This window comes from Magnolia sinica, chromosome 5 (genome assembly GCF_029962835.1).
Source record: "Magnolia sinica isolate HGM2019 chromosome 5, MsV1, whole genome shotgun sequence".
Taxonomy (NCBI): domain Eukaryota; kingdom Viridiplantae; phylum Streptophyta; class Magnoliopsida; order Magnoliales; family Magnoliaceae; genus Magnolia; species Magnolia sinica.
The window spans coordinates 111808646-111835186 of record NC_080577.1 but is presented as its reverse complement, the minus strand read 5'-3'; the positions used below and the strand labels follow the sequence as shown (position 1 = coordinate 111835186).

The window sequence follows — 26541 nt, the reverse complement described above, 5'->3', positions numbered from 1 at the left end:
GCCACACAGAGCCTGCTTTGGACGGATTAACGCTTTGCCCGGACCTGGACGGATTATCGTCCACGCGGGGGCTGAACGGGAACCCCTGCGGATTCGGTCAGGTAAGGGTGACAAGAAGTGTGGTCAGGCCGTAACTGTAGGGCCCACCTTAATATATGTATTGCATATCCACGCCGTCCATCCGTTTTTTGAGCTCATTTAAAATGCATGAGCTCAAAAATTAAGTCGTACGATCTCAGGTGTGGCCCAAAAAAAAGTGGTGATTTATCGTTGAAAACTTCCTATACGGCACGAAGGTTTTGAATTAAGCTGAATTTTGTGTTTTTTCCTTCATTCAGCTTTTTGTAACCTTATTGAAGGGCTGGATGGCAAATAAACATTACAGTGGGGCTGATGATGGTTTTAACGGTGGGCGTTCAATCACCACTATTTCTTAAGTTAGGCTCCGCCTAAAGATTTGAATCTGCTTATTTTTTTGGGTACATGCCCTAAAATAAGCTTAAAAAACGGATGGACGGAGTGGATATACAACATATATATCAGGGTCGGCCCCATGGTCACGGCCTCACCGAACACGGTCTTACCCGGACCGGACCGAATCGACTCCTCTTTCCAATCGCTTTCGGTGCTTTTTTACTTCCCATCATGTGGACCGAGACGGAACGGGTACCGATGGTGACTGGCGCGGGTTTTGCTGTGGTCCCGCGGGTCACCGAACATTGTCCCCACGCCTCTTCCATGTCTGTCCTGTTATTGAGCTTAAAAGCAAAAGCAGAGAGAGAGAGAGAGAGAGAGAGAGAGAGATGGGGACTAAAAATCCATCCACTACAGAAATATCGGAGCCCCTCCTCTCGAAGATCCCAGCCGTCGATGTCGATTCCGTTCTGTCGGAGAACATCCCACCATGGAAGGATCAGATCACGATCCGTGGATTGATCGTGAGCGCTCTCCTTGGGACCCTCTTCTGCATCATCACCCACAAGCTCAATCTGACGGTTGGCGTCATCCCGTCCCTCAACGTCGCTGCTGGGCTGCTCGGGTTCTTCTTCGTCCGCTCTTGGACAGGATTCCTTTCCCAGCTAGGGTTCTCCACGGCCCCGTTCACGAAGCAGGAGAACACCGTCATACAGACATGCGTCGTTGCATGCTACGGCCTTGCTTTCAGCGGTAATTCCGTAATTTCAGCTCTTTTTATGGTGTTTTTTGCTTCTTGTTTTTGTGTTTTGGGAGATTGGATATGGATTTACAATGAATTAGGTTGAATTTGTAAATTTATCTTTGCTTTGAGCTCTATTGTCATTTTGTTTGATCTTGTGCTTTCGACCGTGCACAAGCACTTGAATTTTTTATGGCAATTTCATAAATTCTGTCATTCTTTGGGCTCTTCTTTTAGTTTCTTTGATTTTGTATTGGAATGATGGGTTTTCAGATGGGTTTTGTGGTTTTTTAGTTGTGTTTTTTTTTTTTTTTCGAATGGAGGAAATATACAAGGGTCAGATGGATGTGGATGGCTCTATGTTTAGTGATTGAGATCGTTGGTTTGGTGGGGCACACCATGGCCGGGTGATGCTGGGAAGGACTGCCCAATTGGATGATCCAAGCCATGTGACATTGGCCTGTTAAATAGATGGGGAGAAGGAGATGTAGCCGTGATTGTACAAAGCAGTGGCTCTAGATTGGATGGATTGGAATTTTTTTTTCTCTTTTTAGCCCAGACGCCGTACAAGTGGGGCTTGGCTTTTTGGGATCTAGGCCTTTCATCTGGTGGTCCTAATTATTGCTGGGTATACCAGGGATATTTTTCCTCAGTGGATGATCTTGACCGTTCAATCAGTTGCTTGTGAATGAACAGGTTAACCGACAATATATGTTGAATTGGAAAAAGAAAAAAGAAAAAAAAAAACTGATCATATGGATAAGACTTTCAGTTTGGAAAGGAGCATGATGCACCCATGATGGGTTCCACCAAAGTAATATGCTTGGGTTTACAGGAAGGTGGCGTGCAGCATAACTATATACTTGATGGATAAACAAACTCCTTTTTCTTTTTTCTTTTTTTTTTTGGCTTTTCTAAAAATGTGTATAAAAGCATGATTTCCTTTGATTTTTTTATTCGCATACTGGATTTTTGCTGGGTTCTATTTATTTATTTATTTATTTAAATTTTTTAAATTTTATTTTTATTTTTTAATGTCAGGTTGTTTGATTCTGTACTTGTGTTGTTCAACAGATTTCTTTCTTTGTTTTTTTATTTTTTATTTTTTAAATATATTCTAGAAGTCATGATTTTCTTTGATTGTGTTGGTCTGTTGAAGTCTGATAAGATTTGACTTCTTATTGGGTGTTTTTGAATGTTGGACTGATTGAATTTGATGTTATTGGCAAGAAATAGCCCGAGGAAGCTGTGTGCTTATTAAATTTTTACAGGTTTAGTGTGGAAGGTGAATTTGAGGAAGATGAGTAGTTACTACTGACATGAATCGTTAGTTTCATCATCAATCATAACATTGTCCTGGTTATTTGTCGTCGTTTTATGGATCTTATTTCACTAATTGTAGAAGGAATCTCATGGTAGCTTGGCAAAAGTTCAACAACCGGTTGCCCATCTGACATCAACTCTCAGCCTTAACCTTGGCTGGGGACTGGCTCGTGCAATTACAACTAGACAGTTTCTTCGAGCAATAAGATAATAGTTTAGTAATGTAGCATATCACGATGATGTTTGGCTTTTGCAAACATGTGCCTTGATTGTTTGAAGCTTCAGAGATCTTGGTGAAATTTTCTTCCTTTTGTTTTGGTTCAGGATTGTTCCTTTTTACAACAAAGAACTAAGTGATCAGTTCCGAAAGAAAAAAAGAACTAATGGATTTTTATTTTTATTTTGTCAAAACATAAAGGGGTAGGCACTGTTTTAAATGGAGTAGCTTCTATAAAAGTACCCATTGTTCATCAAAGGACAAAATGAGTGCAACTAGCTTGTTGCGAACGCTACGTTTTGATGGATAACTTGTAAGCACCATTATGCTTTCAATGACTAACATGCTTAACTGATTAAAAAAAATGACTAACATGAATTATCATTGGGTATGTCCAGCTGAACCCTAGCCTGTGCTTCCTGTAGACTACTATACCATGATATCCAATAATTTCAAAATTGCATGATATTCTTGTGGTACATGCTAAAATGGCAATCTAACAGGACAAGATTAGAAGAAACACTGCTCCAGGAATGCCATCAGATAGAGTGTTCTGCATTCATTTTTCTCTAAGCTGATGAAAACCTTTTGGAACAGTTGTAGCATGTTTCTTCATCTATCAGTAGAGGGCTGAAAGATAAAAGAACCATAAAAAAAAGCTCTCCATTCAAAATGAACCATAATAGCAACTTGTGCCGATATTTAATCAAAGTAACCATAACTTCTGACTCCTTAAGATCAATGAGTCACAAAAAGAGCTGATTTTGCATATTTAGGCTGTTTTATTTATGTATTTATTTTTTGTATTGAGAAGGATTTTGCCCATAAAATTCGAGCTGGGTGGAATAAGTAGATGTGCCTCTCGAGTTTTATGTGATTGTCTTGCACCACTTAAACTGAAAGGGAAATTTTGATAGCTATACTACCAGCTATGCTTTATGGAAAAGAACATGAGGCGGTTGAGGAACAAATGTTTATAGGAGTGAGTTGAAATGAGGATATGGAGATGGATGAGTGGCAAGACAAGCAAGGATAGTAATAGAAATGAATGCGTTTGAGTGAACTTAGGAATACAACAATAGATAATAAGATGGGGGAAAGTAGACTTAGATGGTTTAGTCATGTGCAATGGAGACCAAGAACTGCATGGTTAGGAGGAGTGAGTTGGTACAAGTTGAAGGCTCTAAAAGGGCAAGGGGAAGGCCCAAAAGGACGTGGGTGGAGGTAGCAAGAAAAGACTTAATGGCCTATTGTCGAACTGAAGTTGTGGCCCTTGATAGCGTGATATGGCAGAACAAGATTTATGTAGCCGACCCCAATTAGTTGGGATAAGGCTTAAATGATGATGATGATGATGAGTTTTTATTTATTTATTGTTTTTGCACAAACTGTTACCTTTACAATATATTTGCATTTTAATCATGGGAAGTGTTATGTTGTTGGATCCTATTGCTAGACACCACTATTGGTGAACCTTCTCATAATGTTATGGACTTGCAAACATACTGATGATTTTTATTGGAAATCTTGTGAAAATGATGCTGCAAGTCATTTTTGAAATTAATCCCATTCATGGATGAGAGTTTTTTGTAACAATTCAAATCCATTTCCTTCAGTTTTGAAATTGAAGCTGAAATGATCTGTTTGACAGGGGGATTTGGATCATATATGGCTGCAATGGATGAAAGGACATACAAACTTATTGGAGTTGATTATCCGGGTAATAGGGCAGAAGACGTTAAAAATCCTTCCTTGGGGTGGATGATTGGTTTCATGTTTGTTGTCAGTTTTCTCGGGCTGTTCAGCCTCGTTCCGCTTCGCAAGGTATCCATTCTTGAAATGATAATCAAACTATAATAATTAGGTTTTAGCTGTTTTCCCTGATCTATTAGTCTATGTAAGTTTCTCAATGAAGGATGAAAAGGAACCTTTGTTTTAGGAACTCATTTGCTTCCAAAATCCAAATGCATTGAATGATTTAGTACAGCATCAAGGATAATAATAATACCCCTGTAATTTTGCAAGATCAGGAATAAAAGGATGGTTATTTCTGATATTGTAGTCTTCCTTTGCATGTTTCTGTAGTTATTACACATTTGTTCAGGCATGGGAGATTGACTTTGGTTGTAAATGTATGGCATACTTTTATTATCATGATGAGCGGATACCTTGGTTTGAGTCGTTGAGATGAAAAAAATTTAGCTGAGCCGAGAGATTTCTGTGATAGTGGCTGCCCCTCTTATCTTCAGATTTTGTACATCCTTGATGTTTTATACTACTTCCAATGCACTACATGAATTTCCTCACGAAAAAGCATGGTAGATGGAGATTGCCTATTATTCGGCAACTGTTAACATTTATTTTTTTTGAAAGATAATGATATATTAAAAAGGAAAAGATTACAAAAGGGAGAGATACTGTTGAGAGGGCAAAAACTCCTTAAAGACCAATAAAACAGAGATTATAGCCCTTAAACATATCAACTTGGGACGCCCATTCGATCAAGAGACGTTTAGCTCTAGAAATAACAACATGACCAGAATTAGAGACATCCGAGAAGCACCTCCCATTTCTTTCCTCCCAGACTTACCACCAGACCGCTAGAATCCCCATCCTCCATAATTTGGTTTTGAACTTGCCTATATTGACCCCGTGCCAAGCTTGAAGAAAATGATCTGCCACTCTAGGGGCACACCAGCTGATGTTGAACCTCGAGCAGAACTCAGCCCATATTGGAGAAGAGAAAGGACATTGAAGAAGGAGATAATCAACTGACTCTTCATTGCGCATGCAGCAAAGGCATGTATTAACAATGGCCATACCTCTTTTACACAGGTTCTCAACTGTGAGGATTTTCTTCTTGCTCACTAACCAACCGAAAACCAGAAACTTTGGCGGGGTCGAGTATTTCCAGATAAAGCAGGGCTGCTGAGAATCAGGGTCCACCAGGTGGTTAAGGAGCATTTTGTACAAGGATTTGACGGAGAAGAGCTGTCTTTATCCGGCTTCCATATTAAGGAGTCTACTGAAGATTGGTTTGGGGAGGCTGTGGAGATACAATCCATGATATCCACGTATTCACTGATTTCCCAATCTTGAAGATTTCTTCTGCAAGGCAGATTCCACACAAATTTGTCCCCAATGAGATCATAACAATCAGCTACAAAGATGTCCTTGGAAGGGGCTAGGAGATATATGTTTGGGAATCTGTCTTTCAGGGGAGAGTTGCCCACCCAAGTATCAACCCAAAACCGAATATTGGAGCCCTTACCAAGGTCGAAAGCAACACCTTTGAGAACTTCTTTTTTATGCTTTAAAATACCCTTCCAGATAGCCGACGCCTTATAGGCTGAAGACTCTTTGGTCCACCAACCACCCCCTGATTTACCATATTTACTTTTAATAACAGAATTCCAAAGTGACCCATTTTCTGTCCCTAATCTCCAAATCCACTTCCTAAGGAGAGCCCAATTCATGGTCTTCAAGTCTTTAACTCCTACACCGCCTTCTCTAGTATGAATACACACCTTTCCAGTTGAGAAGATGGAACTTCTTATCTTCCCTACCGTGCCATAAAAAGTCACGCCTTAAGTTATCGAGAATAGACATAATCTGGCTCGGGCATTTGAAGAGGGACATAAAATAGAGCAGCAAATTAGAGAGGGCAACCTTGACTAGAGTAAGACGACCTCCCAGCAACAAGTAACGACATTTCCATCTAGCCATATATTTCTAAACTCTAGAGATAACCTTTACCCAAAGATGCTTTGGGGGGCTGCCAATGCATAGAGGGAGCCCAACAAAGGTCGATGGGAGGGAAGCCGACGAGCATTGGAAGGCTTTTGCAAAGGACTTTAGCTCCTCGGGCTCCATGTTGACACCAAACATCTTGGATTTGGCTAGGTTAACTCTCAGGCTTGACACAACCTCGAAACAACGAATCGTAGTGCAAAGGTTGTCCATCAACCCTGGATTAGCTTTTGAAAAAATCAGCGTGTCATCCGCAAACTGAATATGCGATAAGGGATTTCTCATCCCTTTAATTTTAATGCCGCCTATGATGCTGATAGAAAGCCCTTTGAGCAGAAGCCTAGAAAGGGCCTCAACCATAATGAGAAAGAGAAACGGAGATAGGGGATTGCCTTGCCGAAGACCTCTTGTGCTCTTAAAGAATCCTTTAGGGGACCCGTGAGAAGGATCGAAAAGTGAGCCAAGCCGATACATTCGCCTATCTACGCACACCATTTTTCCCCAAAACTCATCTACTTCATCATGTAAGCCAGGAAATTCCAGTCCACGTGGTCGTAGGCTTTCTCAATGTCTAATTTGTAGACTAGACTCTTCACCCTAGACCTGTGGCTAGAATCCAGGCATTCATTGGCTATAAGAGCGCAATCAATAATTTGCCTCCCTGATATAAAAGCACTTTGGTTTCCTAAAATAACCTTACTAATAACTTTCTTGAGACGGGACGCGAGGACTTTGGCCAGAATTTTATAGGGCCCTCCAACCAAACTGATTGGTCTGAAGTCTTGGAACGAGGTAGCCCCCGACATTTTGGGAATGAGGGCTATAAAGGAAGCCCCTAAACCCTTAGACAATCTGCCTCTGTCATGAAATTCCTTGAAGAAGGCCATAACATCTAATTGCATCACCTCCCAGAAACTTTGGAAGAACATGATTGGAAAACCATTAGGACCCGGCGCCTTGTCACTGCCTAAGGCATCAATAGCCAGCTTCACCTCTTCCACGGAGAATAGGGCTTCAAGCTGAGAGGCTTCCTCAGGCGAACATATGGAGCTAATCCAATTGGGGATGCAATATCGCCTTTGAGGAGAGAACTGAAGTGCGATATCGCCTCATTGGCAATAGAGTCTTTATCTTCAATCCTGATGCCATTCACGACTATGCTGCCAATTTTATTGGAACTGGCATGCACATTGGCTAATATGTGGTAATAGCTAGTGTTTTTATCTCCCTCCTTAATCGACTTCGCTCTGGATTTCTGCTTCCAAGAGGTTTCCTTTTCGAGAGCCCTCCAAGAAAGGGATTGAATCAATTGACTTCTTTTGGCCATCGTAGCGGGGGACATGGGGGAAGATTCGGCTTCCAAATCAATCCTATGCAGCTCTGATAAAAACAAGTCCGTTTCCAGTTCTCTATCGCGGAATTCCTTCTGCTTCCACTGCTTTAAGAGCCCCTTCAGTTGTTTAAGTTTGGAGAATAAACTAAACCCTGAAAAACGCACAACTTGAAAAGCCCACCAGTTAGCAATCATCTGGTGAAAGCCTTCTATTCTAAGCCATGAGGAGTCAAACCTGAAAGGTTTTGGCCCCCAATTCTGTTCCTCATTCGAAAGAAGGATGGGAGAGTGATCAGATGTTACTCTGGGGAGAACAGACTGAAAGACCGAAGGAAAAAGCTCCAGCCAGTCGTTAGAGACACGAAATCTGTCCAAACGAGAGAGACTAGCGATAGCTCTACCATTGGACCAGGTAAATCTGGAGCCTATCTAGGGAAGGTCCACTAGCTCCTGATCTTCGATCTATTGCGAGAAGGAGGCCATTGCGAGGGAGCTTTTCTTCCTGTGAGATTTCTCTTCCACATATATGATGACATTGAAGTCACCCACGATACAAGAAGGGCCATCAAAACTCTGACGGATGAGGCTCGGTTCCTCCCAGAAGACTTTTCTGCTAGCATCTAGGGAAGGGCCGTATATGGAGGCAATGAGAATCTGGATGCCTGAAGATATCTCTTGCAAGATAACTGAGATAGCAAAAGACCCTACCCAGCTGCTCTGCAAAGACCACTGAGACGATCTCCAAGCAAGGAGGATACCTCCTGAACTGCCGATAGAGTTGAGCACCTTTCATTTAGCGTCACTGGCCTTCCACAGAGTACCCATCAACCTATCATTGAACTGATGAACTTTGGTTTCCTGAAAACAAATAACTTCTGGACTGTGTCTGCTACAGAGGTCTTTGATGAGACATCTTTTCTGCTTGGACCCCACTCTCCTCACATTCCAGGAAATGATCTTCATTTGGCAACTGAGCTACCCCGAATACCCTGATTTGCAATGGAGAGGTTGATCATGTATGACTCGTCGAGATGCGATTTGAGATGTTGCAAATTTCTGTTGCTACAGGACTTGGAGAGACATTGTCAGGGAGAAGGCAATGCTGAGAGAGGCCTCCCACGCGACTCAATACATTGAAATAGGGCGATATAATCCTTAGGGCAATCCCCGAAGGAGAGATATAAGGATCTCTCTACGTGGCCAATGACATCCCTGATCCATTTTTTCTTTTGAATGACGTCAGCCATCTTCTCTCTCTGGTCTGCATCTGTGGTCTTCTAGTCATAACCTTTGACAGTGGCCTGGTCTAAGCCTACACAGCACTGGAGGGGCTCAGCTTCTATAATCTCAACTCCATTAACCACCTGGAAAAGCGTGAGGAGGCACCGTGGTGAGTCCAATCAAAGGAAACAGAGAGATTGGAGGGATGAATGGAGGTAGGCAAGGATGGGTTCTCCAATTGCGTGGAGAAATTATCGAAGTTGGCCTCGCCTTCAGAAACCCAAGATCGATAGGAGGGACCGGCTGGAGATCTTGATCGCCAGCTCGGACTGTCCTGAGAGGGGACGGCATCTTCAGCTGGAGCGCTTGAGTCGAAGGGGAGTGCTTCGATATGGAGTTACTGGGGAAAGGAATCAGGCAGCGGGAGGGACTCGGGTTTGGATGGACGGGGTTGTTAAGGTTAATAGGCGTAGGAAGATTTGATGCCGAGTTAAAAAGACTTGCCTCACAGGACCCGAACCGCCCCAAATGGCAGATGAGCCGATCGGGTTCGGGTTCGAAATTGGGTCTCTCACAATCTACACCCGAGACGAATTGAAAGCTTCCACGTGCGCTCTGCAAATGACCACCATCAGGGCTAGTCACGAGAGTGAGCAAGTGATGTGTCGCTGTCTCTGCCGCGCATTCAGGAAAGATGAGGCGACGTGGATTTGTGGCATCGAGATCGGTGCTCGAGGCGGTTGCGATCTGGCCATGTGGAAGATCAAGGGTGGGATGAGCAGCAGGCGCCATTGCTTTGTCGACGCGCGTCCCACAACGGGACTGGATTCTGACAGGGACGTCAGAAGCAACAGCTGGAGAGAGGGGAGATGGGTTCAGTGATCCCGGGAGCATGGAAATCATGCTCCGTCATGTCCCTAGACCGCCGCCGACGCCATGAATGGTGGGGAAGCTTCCTTAGATCTCCAAAGGTCACCCCCCCTTAGAGCTGAGACGTCCCTCTCTTCCCTCTAAATCGGGAGCTTTATCGTTTTACGTTCAGTCAAGATCTGGATGTGATTCGGAAGCAGTTCTCCCTTGTTTCTGCGAACTCGAACCCTGACAACAGCTATATCTTCGCCATTCTTGGTCATTGGGTCTATTTCGATGAAAGATCCGAGTAAGGAGGCAGCCGATACGAAGAAATCATCGAACCAAAGTTCCAGGGGAACCCACCAGATGAGAATCCAGATGTTTTCCTTGCCAAAGATGGAAAAGTCTTCCCATGATTGGAGTCTAGCCACTGGGCCATTTGTGTGGAGAGCTCCTGCCATTAGCAATGTATCTGTATTTAGACCTGGGGAGACCTTCAACCATAGCTCGTTGTAACCGATGGGTTTAATAGAGCAAAGCTCTGGCCTAATTCTAGTGCAACTATCGATCCAGCTTCTGACTTGAGAGATGGATGCCCCCTAGTTGATATTACAACCAAATCTTGCAAATCCTTCTTCGATCTGTCCAAACGATCTTGACAAATCTGCAACACTTGGGCAGAATCTGTCTCCTCCGAAATCTTGCCTTTGTCTAGGTTTGAATTTCGAAGGGCGGATCTGGTGGGTTGGGTGGGATTGAGAGACTCCGTTGACATTGGCGACCCTTCTGTATTGAGGAGGATTTCCTTGAAGGAGAGAGAATTCGTATGGGCCGGACTAGCATGAGGTGTGTTTCTCTGCACCATTTTGGGTTCTGCTGGGGCTGAGGGAGCATGTTTCCTGGTTTGCCGTTTTGGGCCAAAACGCGCTCTTTGAACCAGAAGAGGGTTCCCACTGAAACTCTCGCCATGGAGCATAAGCACTACTCTGGAGAGTTCTGCCTCTGAGCTCATCCTGATGAGGGCGAAGCATCTGTACTAGCTGGTAGATTTATCCCTCAGCATAACAACATCCATTACCGCTCCCGCTCTACCAAAAACGCGGGAGAGATTGATAGGGAGCCATACTTTCGGATAACCTCTCATGAATAGAGTAGGGTAATTAGTGAGCCTTTTCTCTTTTCTTTCCTAGATTTATCTATTCCTTTTTTGCCACACAGCTTCTTTCCATTCTCCTTTTCCGATATCCCCATCGGACTCGATTGGAGCTTCGTCGGATTTCCTAGTGCTTTCGTCTATATTCCTGGAACCTTCTGCGATTTCCTTGATAGTCGTCGTTAACGATGCCGTCTTCGTCGTCGTTGACATCTTCATCTACGTTTCCGTCGTCATCTTCGTCATTTTCTCTTGATAGTTAAGGAAGTTGGCCCCACCATATATAGGTTATTGCACTAAGATCAGGCCAATTGGTCCAAGTACTCGATTTTTTTTTTCTTTGGGGGGGATTAAAAAAAAACAACAACAACAGTGGCCCATTTTCTAGGCCCTATTTGAGTTGAGTGGTTAGGATCATTTGATCAGCATGAATTTTGCATCACGGCCTATATAGGGCGGACTAGGCTGTCTGGAATCTTTTTCACTTGTCTGCAATGTTCGACATGGGAGCTTAAGTGCAACAAGGGTATGCGATAAGATTGTTAGTCCTTGTGGGTTAGTAATATTGGTCTCAGAAATATCAGTTTGATCAGTTGTGGGAACAGTTTTTGCATTATTTCCACAAATATCAGATAGTGAGTTACGAAGACATTACAAAGAACAGAACTATTGTAGAATCTGGAAATTCTATGGATGTTGGCATTGGGTTGACAATTGGAGATTCTAATTCAAGATAGGTTGGTTTTGTTTAGTTCACCATTATCAAGGACTTCTGTTGATCATGTTCTCCTCTTTGTTTGTTTCTGTATTGGTTACACAGGTAATGGTCTTGGATTACAAGCTTACATACCCCAGTGGGACTGCCACAGCCATGTTGATTAATAGCTTCCATACAAATACAGGAGCTGAACTTGCAGGGTGAGCTGTAGAACTTAGGTCTGAAGTTACTTGGTCTTGAATCTCTTGACAGATATGGTATTTCCAGGAAGCTTCTCGGTTTTCTTTTTCCTTTTTTTTTTGAATGGTGTATTTCCAGGAAGCTTCTTGATTATGTGATCAGCAAACAAGTTAAAATAATTTGTGCTGGCTTGCAACGTTTGGGAATTTGTGACTACTAGGGCTGTCAACGGGCTGGGCGTGGGGTAGGTCTTGGCCTGGATTGTGAACTGTTTTGGGCCGGCCGTCGAGCTGGCCCTATTCAAAATTCTGATTTTTCAGGCTCAAGCCCGGCCCATTGACACCCCTAGTGACTACAGTATTAGAAGAGGTTTGTTAAGTCTCAATGGGACATATCTACTAGTTGGCACGTGTAAATGAGATCTGAGCTTCCCTCTGATCCCACTGTAGTGATACCATGCCCCAAATATCAGGCTCGTCCATTCATGTGGTGGGACACTGTAAAAAAAATAAAACGATGTTTTAAAGGATTTTTTTCAGCTGTCCATTTGTTGCATACATTGTGACCTGCCTGATGGGTGGACAAGCCTGATTTTTCAGCCAGGCATCAATATGGAGGGGGCCACCTAATGTACGGCTGGATGTTCACCAGACATGCCATGCGGGTGGGCTGGGGGTGATTAGCAAATCTTATTTGAAGAAAGATGGAGAAATATTAATATCTTCATGTCATGACGTTGAAGTGAAAGATTCATTGTCGAAACTGAAAGACTATCTTGAACTTATGTTAGCTGCAATAATATGGGGTCCAAATGGTCATTTGGTTAATGTTGCCATTCAAATTCTAGTCTCTGGACATCGAAATTTTGCTACCGTAAATTGTTATTGATTATTCTGTCAGAACAGGAGTTCATGTTTTAGGAAGATTATATAGTAAATTCTTGTTGATTATTCTGTCAGAACACGAGTTCATTTTTGAAGTAAATTATATCTTTATTTCTTTAGCATCTTGTCTGCCAACTAAATTTGTTCTAATCTGATATCGCCTTCACACTGATAATTTTATTGCAGAAAACAAGTACGCAGTCTTGGGAAATATCTAAGCATAAGCTTCTTTTGGAGCTGCTTTAAGTGGTTTTTCAGTGGTGTCGGAGATTCATGTGGCTTTGATAATTTCCCCACCCTAGGTCTGTTAGCCTTCAAGAATACGTAAGTTTCTACAGCCTTTGATTTTCTCTGTCAGCCATCTTTCATCTAAACCCTTTCTGTCTGGGTTCCTTTCAATTCTGCATTCACTTATCCTTTCCTCTCTAATTTCTTCATATCAATGGTCCGAAGTGGGGCGAATTTCAGGTCATGTTCTCAGAAAGAGGAATTATTGGGTTCTGTGCATCTTGCTGATGTCCGGGATTCCTTACATGCAGTTATATATATATATATATATATATATATATATATATATATATATATATATATATATATATATTGGTACCACCAACAACTGCACCACTTCGGAGTGAGTTGGTTATGTTGAAAGTTCTAAAAGAGTAGTAAGAAAAGATTTGAGGACCTTTGATTTGACTGAGGACATGGTCCTTTATAAAGTGGAACGGTGGACAAGGGATCCGTGTAGCCAACCCTAATTAGTTGGGGGAAGACTTAGATGATGATGATGCTGGAAGGTGCCACCAGAAACTTATTAAAAGATAAATCCAAAAACCACACCTAGATAGTTGGGACTTTAAGGCCTTACTAAATTTAAAATACATCAAATACAGACCAAACCAAGCTTGGCTAACAGCATCAGCGTCGATCGGCAAATAGACCAATAGAGGCAAGATAAAACTTTGACTTAATAATTGGAGACAGCAGAGAATCATGGTGATAAAAAGAGTTAGACGAAGTATCACACCCCAAGTTTGCAAGAGCATCGGCTCCCTTATCCCCTTGAACATGTGAACAAAAGAAATATTTGAACCCAAGCAGATGTTCTTCAAGCTCAATCCACCAGTGCCACACACACCTTTAGGGACTTTCTGTTGATCATTCCAACCAAGATTTTAGAATTGCTTTCCACAATAATCTGATAAATATTGAGACCAATGCGACATCGAATAACATCCACGCAAGCTTGTATTTTAGCTAAAGCCTTGGGACAAGTCTCATAACAACAAGAAAAGGCAATTACAAATGGACCATGCCAATTAAGCACAATTCCTTGTTTGCCCGCCAGGCCAGTATTGCCTCTGGGTTAAGTTTAAAGGTCCTAACTGGAGGCTCAGACTAAACCACAGGGAAAATGCATTTCCAAATAACTTTATGTACCTAATACCTTAAATCCAAACCCAGCTTTTTGCAAGAACTAGCATCCCTTCACAAAATTTTGGCCCTCAGTAGCCATTTTCTTTCATAGTACGTTGGCTGTCTACATGTGGTGCTTTTTTGGCAATATTTTTAGTAGCAGAATTTTCAAATTTCTTTCTATTCAGCAATGCTTGAATTATTGGCATCAGAAAGCTTCTCCCAAAGTGCAAGTTTTACTTTGCCTAGCCCCTCCTAAAAATCACGAGGCAGTATGCTATTCGCAGCGGGCCTAATGACCCCCTTTTGATTATCAAGAAGCAAACAGGTTGCTCAAGAGAGGGAGGGTTTTCCACGCAGCATGCTGTTCACAGTGTTTCCCATGAGGGAGTATGCTATTCACAGAGGACCCGATGATTCCCATTAGAAGAACATTTTGGATGATCAGACCATGTGTGCCACATGTACAGAATCATGCACATGAGATTTGTACATTGACTTATGTGCAGGGCCCCATAATTTCTCTCCTATATTATTTTATTTACACCCCAGCAATGTATTATTTTTTATATAGCCAAGCTAAAGTCTTTTGATCTCTTTATTCTAGGGGAAGATGCTTCCAACAGAATTTCTCGTATAGACCCAAGACAATAAAAACTTAGTAGCCTGGGAAGAAATTAAATTGGTTTATCATATCCATCTTACATCATTTTTTTTTTTTGCCTCCACAGCTTTTATTTTGATTTTAGTCCAACGTACATTGGATGTGGTCTTATCTGCCCACACATTGTCAACTGCTCTGTTCTTCTCGGGGCAATTATATCATGGGGTTTTCTTTGGCCGTTCATCAGTAAACGTGCTGGTGATTGGTACCCGGATGACCTTGGCAGCAGTGACTTCAAAGGTCTCTACGGATACAAGGTATAGTAAAATCATTTTTCATCTTGAAGAGAACTGCCGGGGTCACTTATTCTAACATTGGTTGTGGATTTTTAGCCACTTCTAAACGAACCCAATAAAAATTGAGAAGTTTGAGATTATTAGAGAAAGCCAGTGGATGCAAATATTTAAGTTTTCTTGGGTATTTATATGAATTTTGGTTGGCTGTAGTTTCTACCATAACAGTCTTTGTCATTGCCTGAACTATCCCTTTCTTGAGCATCCACATTAGTTGAATAACCTCGTATATATCACCCCATGATAACATTAATGTTTTTTTTCTCTCTCCTTGAAGATGGAGATTTTACATGAAAGAACTGAACACCAAATGTGATTTTTTTTTTACAGAAAGATGAAAATTTATTAAAGCCAAAGGCCAAAGACAGGAAACAAAGTAAACAAGACAAACAAAACCAAACAAAGGAAACAAACCACAACGACAAAGTTCCTCAGGGAGCCCACTCCCTGATATACAAAGCCACCCTGCTAGAAATCCCAATAACTGAAGCCTTTAAACTACAAAAAACAGTGGTTGTTTCTTTCCAATCAAATAGCCCAAAACATGAAACTTATTTTGACCTCTAGCCTTTAGAATTTTATGGATTGATTCTAGACTCCTATACTAACGATGCTGATACTGAAAGGTAATATGGTGATTCCTCTTGATCTTTTAATCATATTATCTCACCCTTCAATTTCTCAACTATTTACGATAGATGAACCTCGTGTAGTGCATTTGGAGTTATATTGTGTGCACTTGCCACCATTTGTTAGATGTTTACAATTCATCTGCCATAGGTGTGGCATGTTTATAAGTTAATCCAGATTGTCTAAATCGTGGGCGCCTTTTTTGTTTTTTTTTTTGTTTTGGTCTATAAATCCTGGACACCATTTGGACCACCGATCACTCTCTGTTTATTCATACATTTGGCGAACACCCATATCTTTTTGGCCTGTGTTCAATCTAGAATGGAGTCCAAGATTTGGACAATCTAGATTAACATCAAAAGTATGCAACTCATGAAGTTAATCCAGATTGTCTAAATCGTGGGCACCTTTTTTGTTCTTTTTTTGTTTTGGTCTATAAATCCTGGACACCATTTGGACCACCGATCACTCTCTGTTTATTCATACATTTGGCGAACACCCATATCTTTTTGCCCTGTGTTCAATCTAGAATGGAGTCCAAGATTTGGACAATCTAGATTAACATCAAAAGTATGCAACTCATGAAGTTAATGATTTGCCACCATTGGCAAGCATATATTGCAGTGACTAGTGAGCCCTGAGTCTTGTATCTACTTTGTCTTTTAAAGTTAGAAAGGCCTAGAGCTCTAACACAAGCTGTTTTCTTTTTCGAGTCTGGCTTTGTAACCCAGGGCTCTATCTTTTTCTTTTTCTCATAAGCAAAATAGCCTCAAGAGCTTTGCTAAGTGCACATGCCTGTGCAATAAAGCTTGTGTACATGCCTCACATGTGCCAGCATGCCAAGGAAGGGCGACGTCTAATCCATCCATCAGGTTGGTCCAACCTTGTACTTGTTTTGTTTTGTGTTGTTTTTTTTTTGTTTTTGAAAATAAAATATTGTCCAATCAGCATGTGGGCCCCAATACTGGAAACCAGGGGATGTGCTAGAAAACTTCAGCCAAGTTTTTCAAAGCCATCCATTTGCTTTGCAAACTGTGGCCCAATATAGTGGTGCCATTTTGATGGATGGATTGGATCTCAAACCTATCATGCCATGCTGGCACATGTATGGCATGTACATGAGCTTTATTGCATTCATGTGGGCTTAACAGAGCTCTAATCTCAATATTAACTTGCAGTATCATTTAATTCGTGGAGTAGTCTCAGTATTACTCTTTCCAGCTGATACGTTGGGTTTATTAGTATTATGCAAAGGCATTGCTTTTCAAAAATTCATTTTTTTTTTTTTTTTTAATGATGGACGCTTTTGTTCATCAATGTATCTGCAGGTTTTTGTTGCAATCGCTCTTATCCTTGGTGATGGCCTCTATAATTTGATCAAAATAATAGTAATAAGCATCAAGGAAATCTGCAAGAAACGCACAATTCAGAACAGTAACCTTCCTCTTTTCAATGAATCTCAAGGTCAGGAGTGTTTCTCTCTCTCTCTCTCTCTCTCTCTCTCTCTCTCTCTCTCTCTCTCTCGCTTTTTTTTTTTTTCCCGTTTCTTTTTCCCTGAATCTCATGCTGAATTATCTTTGGATATTTTTACTGCTACAATCGTGACCCTCGTATTCAAGTTTTCTCAAAATTGCAGCTTTCTGCTGCTTTACTTTCATGTAGACACAATTTTCACCTACCTTGATTGATAGTGGCACCTGTCTTTCTACTTAGGGCAAGACAATAGGAGGAAGTTGTACTATTGCATCTCTACTTTGTGCTGTTTTTTGCAATAAAAGCTCGTGTACATGCCACACATCTGCCAGCATGGAACGATAGATCCGAGATCCAATCCACCCATCAGAACAGCACCACTATATTGATGCCCTAGCCCAAGAATCAGGTTTATCCACTAGTCAGGTGGGCCACAGTTTGCAAATAAAAATTGTACAGCTTTGAAAAACTGTGCTGAAGTTCTGCCCCATCCACTCGTTTCCAATATTGGGGTGCACATGCTGAATGGACCAGATTTACTTTTTGGGAAAACATGTACAGTGTGAATGTACCTGATTTGATGGATTGGATCTCACACCTATGTGCCATGCTGGCATGTGTAGTGTGTACATGGGCTTTATTGCACATGCGTGTGCTTAGCAAGGCTCTTTGCTTAAAGTAGAAAGAACAGGCACCACCATCAATCATCATGGTCAGATCCTCTGACAACTTGGAGAAGCTTATGCAAGCCTGTGCCTGTGTTTTTGCATCTACAGCCATATTGATCTAAAATTTGCACTCTCTGACATCTTGGGCTCATTAATCAAGCTGTTGAACCATCCCGTTGGGGGAATGACCAGGCTTCAGGCCTGCTTGTCTACCTCCTTACAGACCCTTTGGAGGTTACCCAAAAAAAAAGAAAAAAGAAAAAAAAGAAGAGGAAATTGCACTCTCTGACATCTGTTCGCGTACACATGCATGCATGCATAAGCAGGTTAGCTTTTGCAGCTAAAATATCTATCAGAATAGGCACTGACGATCACTGTTGTCAAAATCATATAATGTATGATTCCAATCATACCATTCGATTCGTATCATGTACAAACAACAAATCGCAGCCCAAATCGCAAATTCACAATAATTGAACGAATATTTTATGAATTGTATTGAATCATACAATAATAATAGACAGCATGACTGGGGCCAAATCATTTTTTATCATGGGAGGGAAGGAGGGAGGGGTAATCGTACACGAATGGGGCCAAATCTTTTTTTTTTTTTTTCATTAGAGGGAGGGAAGGATTTTGATATTCCTAAACCCAAATTCCAATGCCATTTTTTCGAACATGATATGATTTGCCATCGATACCGTTCAATCCTATTACGATTTGCAATGTAATAGCGACTTTGACAACATTGCTGACCACTACATATTTGCCATTTCTATGTTATATTACCTTCACGCATGGCAATTGCTGCTTGTTTTATCCTTGACATCCTACATCTTGAACTTGTATATAGAATCACTCCTTAATGGGTCCCAGACTCTCATTGCAAGGGACTCAGAGCTCAAATGTTCTAACATAGCACGAATGTGTGAAGCCCAAGATGCTCATCAGGCAGCTCCAATGTAGACATTGCCTGTTTGTAAAGTCAGACTGGTCCACTTTTCAGTTGAACCACATGCACAAAAGAAATGGATGGTTAAAATAAATTGAACAGTGGTCCACATTCAACATACAGGTGTGGCCCATCCAATGAGCGAACCGTCCTCATTTTCAGGCTACGGCATCTACACGATGGAACCCTGTTTTGGGGAATCTTGAATGTTGTGATTCAGTACAATGTAAATATGCAACTTTTTATTGATTGTTCTAATACCTGTTTTGACAGATAGTGAGAGTTCAAAGGTACCGATGGATGCAAGGCGACGGGATGAGATATTCTTGAAAGACAGTATTCCTTCCTGGTTTGCAGCTTCCAGCTACGTAGGCCTGGCTGCTATATCCACAGCAACAATACCCATCATTTTCCCGCAGCTCAAATGGTATCTGGTTCTCATCTCATACATCATTGCACCTGCACTCGCATTCTGCAACTCATATGGAACTGGGCTCACCGACTGGAGCCTTTCCAGCACTTACGGGAAGGTTGGGCTTTTCATCTTCGCCTCATTGGTTGGTGCCAATGGAGGTGTCATAGCTGGCTTAGCAGCTTGTGGGGTGATGATGTCGATCGTATCCACAGCGGCTGATCTCATGCAAGATTTCAAGACAGGTTATCTCACTCTTTCGTCAGCAATGTCCATGTTCATAAGCCAGTTGGTGGGGACAGCGATGGGCTGTGTGATTGCCCCACTAACCTTCTGGTTGTATTGGACGGCTTTTGATGTGGGGTCCCCCGACGGGCCTTACAAAGCTCCCTATGCAGTTATATACAGAGAGATGGCCATTCTCGGAGTGGAGGGCTTCTCCTCATTGCCAAAGCATTGCTTGGAGATCTGCATTGCGTTTTTCGTGTTGGCTTTGGTTGTGAACCTTCTAAGGGATGTGACTCCGAAGAAGACTTCTAGTTTCATTCCCATACCGATGGCGATGGCAGTCCCGTTCTACATTGGAGCATATTTCGCGATCGACATGTTCGTCGGAACTGTGATTTTGTTCGTCTGGGAACGGATGAATCGAAAGGAGGCAGAGGATTACGCAGGAGCAGTTGCGTCTGGATTGATATGTGGAGATGGGATTTGGACGATTCCATCGGCAATTCTATCAATTTTCAAGATCAATCCTCCCATTTGTATGTACTTTGGGCCATCAGTTACCAGCTAGAATTGGAGAATTCAGCCTGTTGATGGTGTTCCAAATTGGAAACTCTGTAAATATTTATGCTACTGTTGGGTTACTTTCTTCCTTTTCTAGGAATAGCTTTTCACTCCAATGTTACGTTGTGGTTGTTGTTGCCGCTGCTGCTGTTGTTGCCGCCACTGCTGCTGTTGCTGCCGCTGTGGTTGTTGTCGGCATAGTCGATGGTGGTGGAAAGTGGGGCCATGGTTGGGTAATCTAAACCATTGGTCTGTTCTGTACCACCATGGATGGGCAATGCACCAAACCTCTCCCAAGATTAGAAAATCCTGGCTACCATTCTCAGGACCATTTTCAGCTGAACGGGGTGCTGATGCTTGATTTCTTGTCTATTTCTTCTAGGTTGCAATTGGAAGGGTTAGGATTTTCCTATTGAGGATTCTCAGAGACATGCGTAGTCCATGGGTTGGGCCCAGGTGGGATTTTGAGGCGACTGATGGATAGAACATTGATTTTCAATGGACCATTCAGATATATGATCAACAGTCACTATCAGAGTTAGGGTTGTAAAATCAATCTTGAGTTTGGGTGTGACCTATTAAAGTGGGTCCCACTCAATTCGAGTTACATGTATGCCACGCCACGTATGCATGCGTATGAACCATCATACTCTGCCAGAGTATCAAACAACTCCTTGACTTCCTTCCTGGTAAAAAGCAGGGCTGTGAACGGGCCGGGCGTATGATACGTGAACCCAGTCCAGCTCTACATGGAGCATAGCACAAAAACTAGATCTTGACGGTCCAACTGGTGGCCATCAATGAGTGAATGAAAAATAGGCAATGGCTCAAATTCGGCAACAAATGATCATTAACAAGAGGTTTGGACCATCCAATCAATCTGATTTTCAGGATTTGGACCGTCTAAAGGGGGGCCCAATGGTTTTGATTGATTGATTGAGAGAGAGAGAGAGAGAGAAGAGAGAGAGAGAGAGAGAACCACGTGTCACCCCTCATGGCTAAGGTACTGCAATGGATTTGGATTCGGTAGCGACCCCTCCAGTACTAACATCGGTGCTATAAAATCTGTGGGCCCACCATAATGTATGTGATTTATCCACTCCATCCATCCATTTTTCCAGCATATTTCAAGGCATGATCTCAAAAAAGAGGCAGAGTGGACAACACCGCGGGAAACGGTGGCGATTCAACGCCTACCATTAAAAACTTCTTGGGGCCAAAAAAGTTTTGGATGAAGATGATATTTGTGTTTTCTCTTCATCCATGTATTTTTGACCTAATCAACAGTTTGGATGGCTAATAAACATTAAAATGGGCCCTAGGAAGTTTTTAATGGTGGGTGTTCAATCACAAGTGTTTCTTGTGGAATGGTCCACCTGAGATTTGGATCTTCGTAAATTTTGGCTTCACATCCTAAAATGATCTCTAAAAATGGATGGACGGTGCGGATAAAACACATACATCACGGTGAGGCCCACAGAGCTTTTCCTGTACCTATTGTGGTTGTGGAGGGGTGACTACCGAATCCGAGTCCGCAATTATTGCAATGGCATACGTTGGCACATTAATCATTGGATTAGTCGGTGTCCTCTTCAGTGATCCAAACCGTCTATTGGATGGGCCTCACAGTAGAGGGAGGATACACAAAACATATCTCAGATTGAAATATTTTTAACCATTGGATTATTCAAATGTCCGGATTCGAAGGAAAAAGTCAAGTGATCAACGGTTGAAATATTTCCATCTAAAGAGTTCTATTTTTTCCTATTCCATCAAGGTGAGGTCCATAATATAAACGGCTTGGATTATTGAAAGATGGTATCAGATCCAAAGGCTAAAGTTCCCACCGTCTGATGACACCCTTATGATCGATCTGGGCCATTAACTAGGTAGTGCGCACCTAGAACATGCATACCACCAAAAATCATGGTCGTAGACTCATCAAGTGAGACATGCATGTATGTCGAATTTGGACCGTTGGATTTTTTTTATCTGAAGCGTCCACTTCCAACATAGGAATATGATCTTCCTGATCAGCGGACGGATATTAATTTTGGTCCCGTACTTGTACAAAGTATACAATACCAGATGAATGGCCCAGATCTCTGACATATGTGCCATCCAAGAGAGGGAAGCAGGCCCGCATGGTTGCTGTTATGTGGGCCCCTCGTTCTATCAGAACCCGATGGAATGTATCGTCCGTACAGTATGTCATGGACTGGAATCCTACAACAGCTGTTTTACGCATTGAGTAAAACACATAAGTCTGTGTGAACCACCATCTTGTATATGTAAATCCAGTCCGTCTATCAGGTTGAATAGTAAATTTTTATGCCTGTAGCCCAAAAATGAGCTAGATTCACAAGTGAGATGGGCCACACCACAAGTAACAATGGGGATGGGATGACAACCATACGTTTATATGTAGGGCCACCATGGTGTATGGATTTAATCAAATCCGTCAATCAGGTGTAATTCACCTTGATGAAGATAATATACGAAGTGAGCCTCACAAAAAACTGAGGCGGGCCATACAGTTTGAAATCAGCGGTTTAGAGAGCAATTTTATATTTTTCTCCATCGGTGTGGCCCATATGAGAATCTAATCGCACTTATCGGACATATGTGCCTCCAAATAATATTACTAATCCGACGGATGGAGTGGATTTCATATATACGACATGTTGGACCAAACAGAGCTTGTGCGTTCTACACGTGGCGTAATATAGGTGTTGTAGACCAATAAAATGACGGTGGAAGTTAACGGTCCAATATTCAGTGGGATAAACAATAGAATGAATGGATAGGATTGCCTGATCGATTTTATTTTTTAAAATATGAGCCATCCATCATGGAGCCAATATACTGGTGGGCCCGGTCGAAACGTGACTCTGCCACGTGTCCTATGGAGATACGGTTCTGCCATACTACGATTTTTTTTCTGTTATTTTTTTGTTCTACCGCATCATCTCCCCAGTAAAAAATCAGGAGAAATTTTGTGACGGTCGATGGTGGGCCAGATCAGATCAGCGGTGGGACCCATCATCCGGACCGTTAGAATCTAACTGCGACAGGACGATTCTCGATCTTGTAGGGCTAATAAGGATTAAACCATGGAAATGATTGAGATTAAAGGCCTTGATACATCACGAGGTATTGTAATAAGATACATCTGCACTTTAGGCTTTGAATATGAGTCATGCTCAAATGATCCAAACCGTTTAAATGATGAGGCTCCTTTGTGCAGTTGTAGGAAACAAATACAAGCTTTTAAATTGGATTACTTCAATCCTTTCCTAATTTGGTTCTTGCTTTGAATATGGACAGTTATTATAAATTTTGTACAATGAAAGGGTTTGAGTATTTAATCTAACCTTTTATTTTTCTTAATTCCCCATCCATATGTATCCCTAGTAATAAACGGTTCAGATCATTTAAAAAAACTCAAATTCAACGGATACACTCCCGACGTATCTTATTACAATACCTCGGGACGTATCTAGCATACCTTTCCCCCAATTTCAAATGAGCGTAGGAAAGAGCTTTTGAAAAAGATCACTGCTATTTTACTCGCGAGAGTACCTATCTGAACCTGCTTCCCACACGTACCACGAGGCACGTGCGCGATACATCTGTGATGTTGGTAATTGGGTTCCACATTTCAATTTCAACAGCCCAAAAAAATCAGGAATATAAAGTCATCATGCGGACCACACATGAACATTAAACGTAAATAATTAATCCAATTTTTCTAGCCGTCCAATTCATTCTTAAACATCAAGCCCACTCCATTATCTTACCATCTAAATTTTCCCACGTAGAACATAAACGTTATGACACATCAAATGAACGGTCCGGATCTCGTGAAAACATGCTGTATTAGCGTTTGTGGGGTATAAAGATTGGGATGGCTGTCCTCCTGCGAGTATCAACAGCACCCATCTTTGAAAAAGATGGGTTGGAGGTATGATTAAGACAGACAAAGAGCAAAAGCCTTATCCCACCTTGTGAAAATGTCATCCAAGCCCATCTAAAGCAAGTTTCTTTTTATTTATGCTTTGAATTCATGTGATCTTGATTGATATGTCAACAGCTGGGGGGCTTGATGGTGGGCCCCACCATGTCCCAAAGGTGGGAAACACATATGACAAGCAGTGCAAGCACCAGCACACACATAGCCACCCCTTCATTATTATCAACACCAACAAAGAGACTCTTGGAAGAAAAAAAAAAAGAGGAGAGAATTTTTTTGATACTCTGGAGAGGAGGATGGATGATACACAGGCACTTAGAAATTATTTTGAAATTGTAGGCGAAGGATGTAGTTAGTTTAAATTTAACTGTATAATTTTATGGGTTCCTGTTTAGATTTATCATGAACCGAAAATTATGGTTATTTGATTTTCTTAGTATTGGATTTTTTAACATGTATTGGACGGTTGAAAATGGAAACTATCGTGTGGTCCTGTTTCAATGGACGTGTGGCAACGAATCAGAGGCTGGGATTGCTCAACCAATCTCGTTTCGGGATTGTTATTTAGAGACAGTTGATTCCAGAGTCAAGTCGTTTTGATTTGGTCTGATATGTGACACGTGTACATTTCTGAGTGCCTGCGTATGAAGCATCCTAAGCTACCGCTTAAAAAACATAAACAAGAGAAAAAGAGGATTTTTATGATACATTGCGACGCGTCTTTGCTAGTTATACTTCCTTTTTCAAATTTCGACAACTGGGATTGATGGTTTTGTAATCTGGACGATTCATATGTTTATTCTAACCATGGATGGACCAAAATACAAAATATCCTTGAGAAGATACTTTAAAGCCTTTTTTTGTGGCCTACAAATTGACGGTTGAGAAGGCAAGTACAGAACTAATCCAAATTCAACTGAAAATCACTCATTTCTATGACTATTATCTATTAATCTAGAAGGTTTGTGGTCTATTCAGAGCGTGATTCGGCATACCAATGGTCTGGATCACCAAACCAACGGGTACCATTTCTCAGAATTGAAAACCTGTGGACACTGTGCCAAGAGAGAGAAAAGTCATGCCACCTCTCTCATGCGGCGCATACACCTCCCGCGGCTTAATGGTATGTGTGAATGAGAAAAAAAGGAGAAGGCAGCTAATCACCCTATCAACCTTTCCCGCCAATTTCTTACTTACGTTGGAAATCCGAACCATACAAATAGTGGGCCCCACCATCAAGGTCATCTGATGAAAAATTCAGGTTCTCCAACTTATCAGGTGGACACATCAAAGATATAAATGGACGGCTGTGGGTCTCAATCAACGACGTGCTTGACCTGCCTAATGAATGGATCAGCGTAATGTTCGAGATGTGCCATCTTCATGATGGAGTCACACTTTTTCATGGGTCAGATTTCCTACACGTGCGAAATTTTGGTAGTCAAATCAGCGATGCATGCTAAGTTATTATTCAGCCGACTGTAGGTGAACAGCAATAGTAAAGAGATACTCGACAGAGAGAGGAGCAGAGGGACCACTTCTATCACGAAGAGCTTGAATTTTGAATTTTAATAATGGGTAATAGCAGGTGTACCGCAGGAGCACCATTTTAAATTGTGCTATAGCAATCATCGAGTCCATACGTATGGGTAATCCGAACCGTTCAATTTGTAGGTTCTACTACTAGGGTTCGCACTGGTCTGGATTGGCCCTTCAGACTCGAGTCCCAGCCCATTTTGTACCGGATCAGAACTCTAACGTAGGAAAATGCAGGTCAGGCCAAGCTTTGAATTACCCAAATAAGAAGTCTGGACCCGTATCCGACTATTAGGCCCGATTAAAAAATTAGGCCGTTCAAAGCCTGTCCCAAAACTGATCTCACCATCCTACATGCTCTAGAAAAACTGACGGTTGAGATGAAAAGAAATCCCAACTGTTTCAATTAGAGTCCGTTGATGAAATTTGGCCCATGACACATACATAGTAGTGGGGCTCATCTCCCTAACGGTTAATTTACACACAATCACACTCATGCTATAACCGCGGGAGCACAATTGAAATTGGTGCTCCTGCGATGTACACTGCACGTCGTCCTTTAATGTTCTCATCAACTTGCCTTTTACCTGGCAAGGCCTTTCTTGAGGGGAAAGACTCTTCTGAATGTATGATAGTTCACAAACATCTTGGAAATGGTGGTGACTGGCATGGTTGCACGGGAATCCAGACCGTCCAAATCTCAGATCCGGTTTTGGATGAAGATCACCCACAATTACACTGAGAAGATGACAGTGATCGTCCGATTTTCTTTCTTGTGATTTGGACCACTTACTGTCTTACTTGTAACCTTTGATTTGATAGATTTCAATTGGGTGGTTAGGGTTACTTGATCGGTGAGGTTTTTATATATGAAAGATCTATTCTCAACATGCCCCACAATTTGAATGGTCTGGATTGACATAGATTAGTGCCACGTGTTAGGAGGAT

General features: G+C 41.9%; 1 protein-coding gene across 1 annotated transcript; it reads left to right on the top strand.

Moving 5' to 3' along the window:
* The first annotated feature begins 754 nt into the window (after positions 1-754).
* LOC131246726 (probable metal-nicotianamine transporter YSL6) lies at positions 755-20200 on the top strand. The gene is made up of 7 exons (XM_058247097.1): positions 755-1167; positions 4348-4520; positions 11826-11923; positions 12974-13111; positions 14935-15124; positions 17119-17254; positions 19157-20200. Exons 1-7 carry the CDS (start codon positions 804-806, stop codon positions 20089-20091), a joined length of 2034 nt encoding a protein of 677 aa, XP_058103080.1. The 5' UTR covers positions 755-803; the 3' UTR covers positions 20092-20200.
* Positions 20201-26541: the final 6341 nt, after the last annotated feature.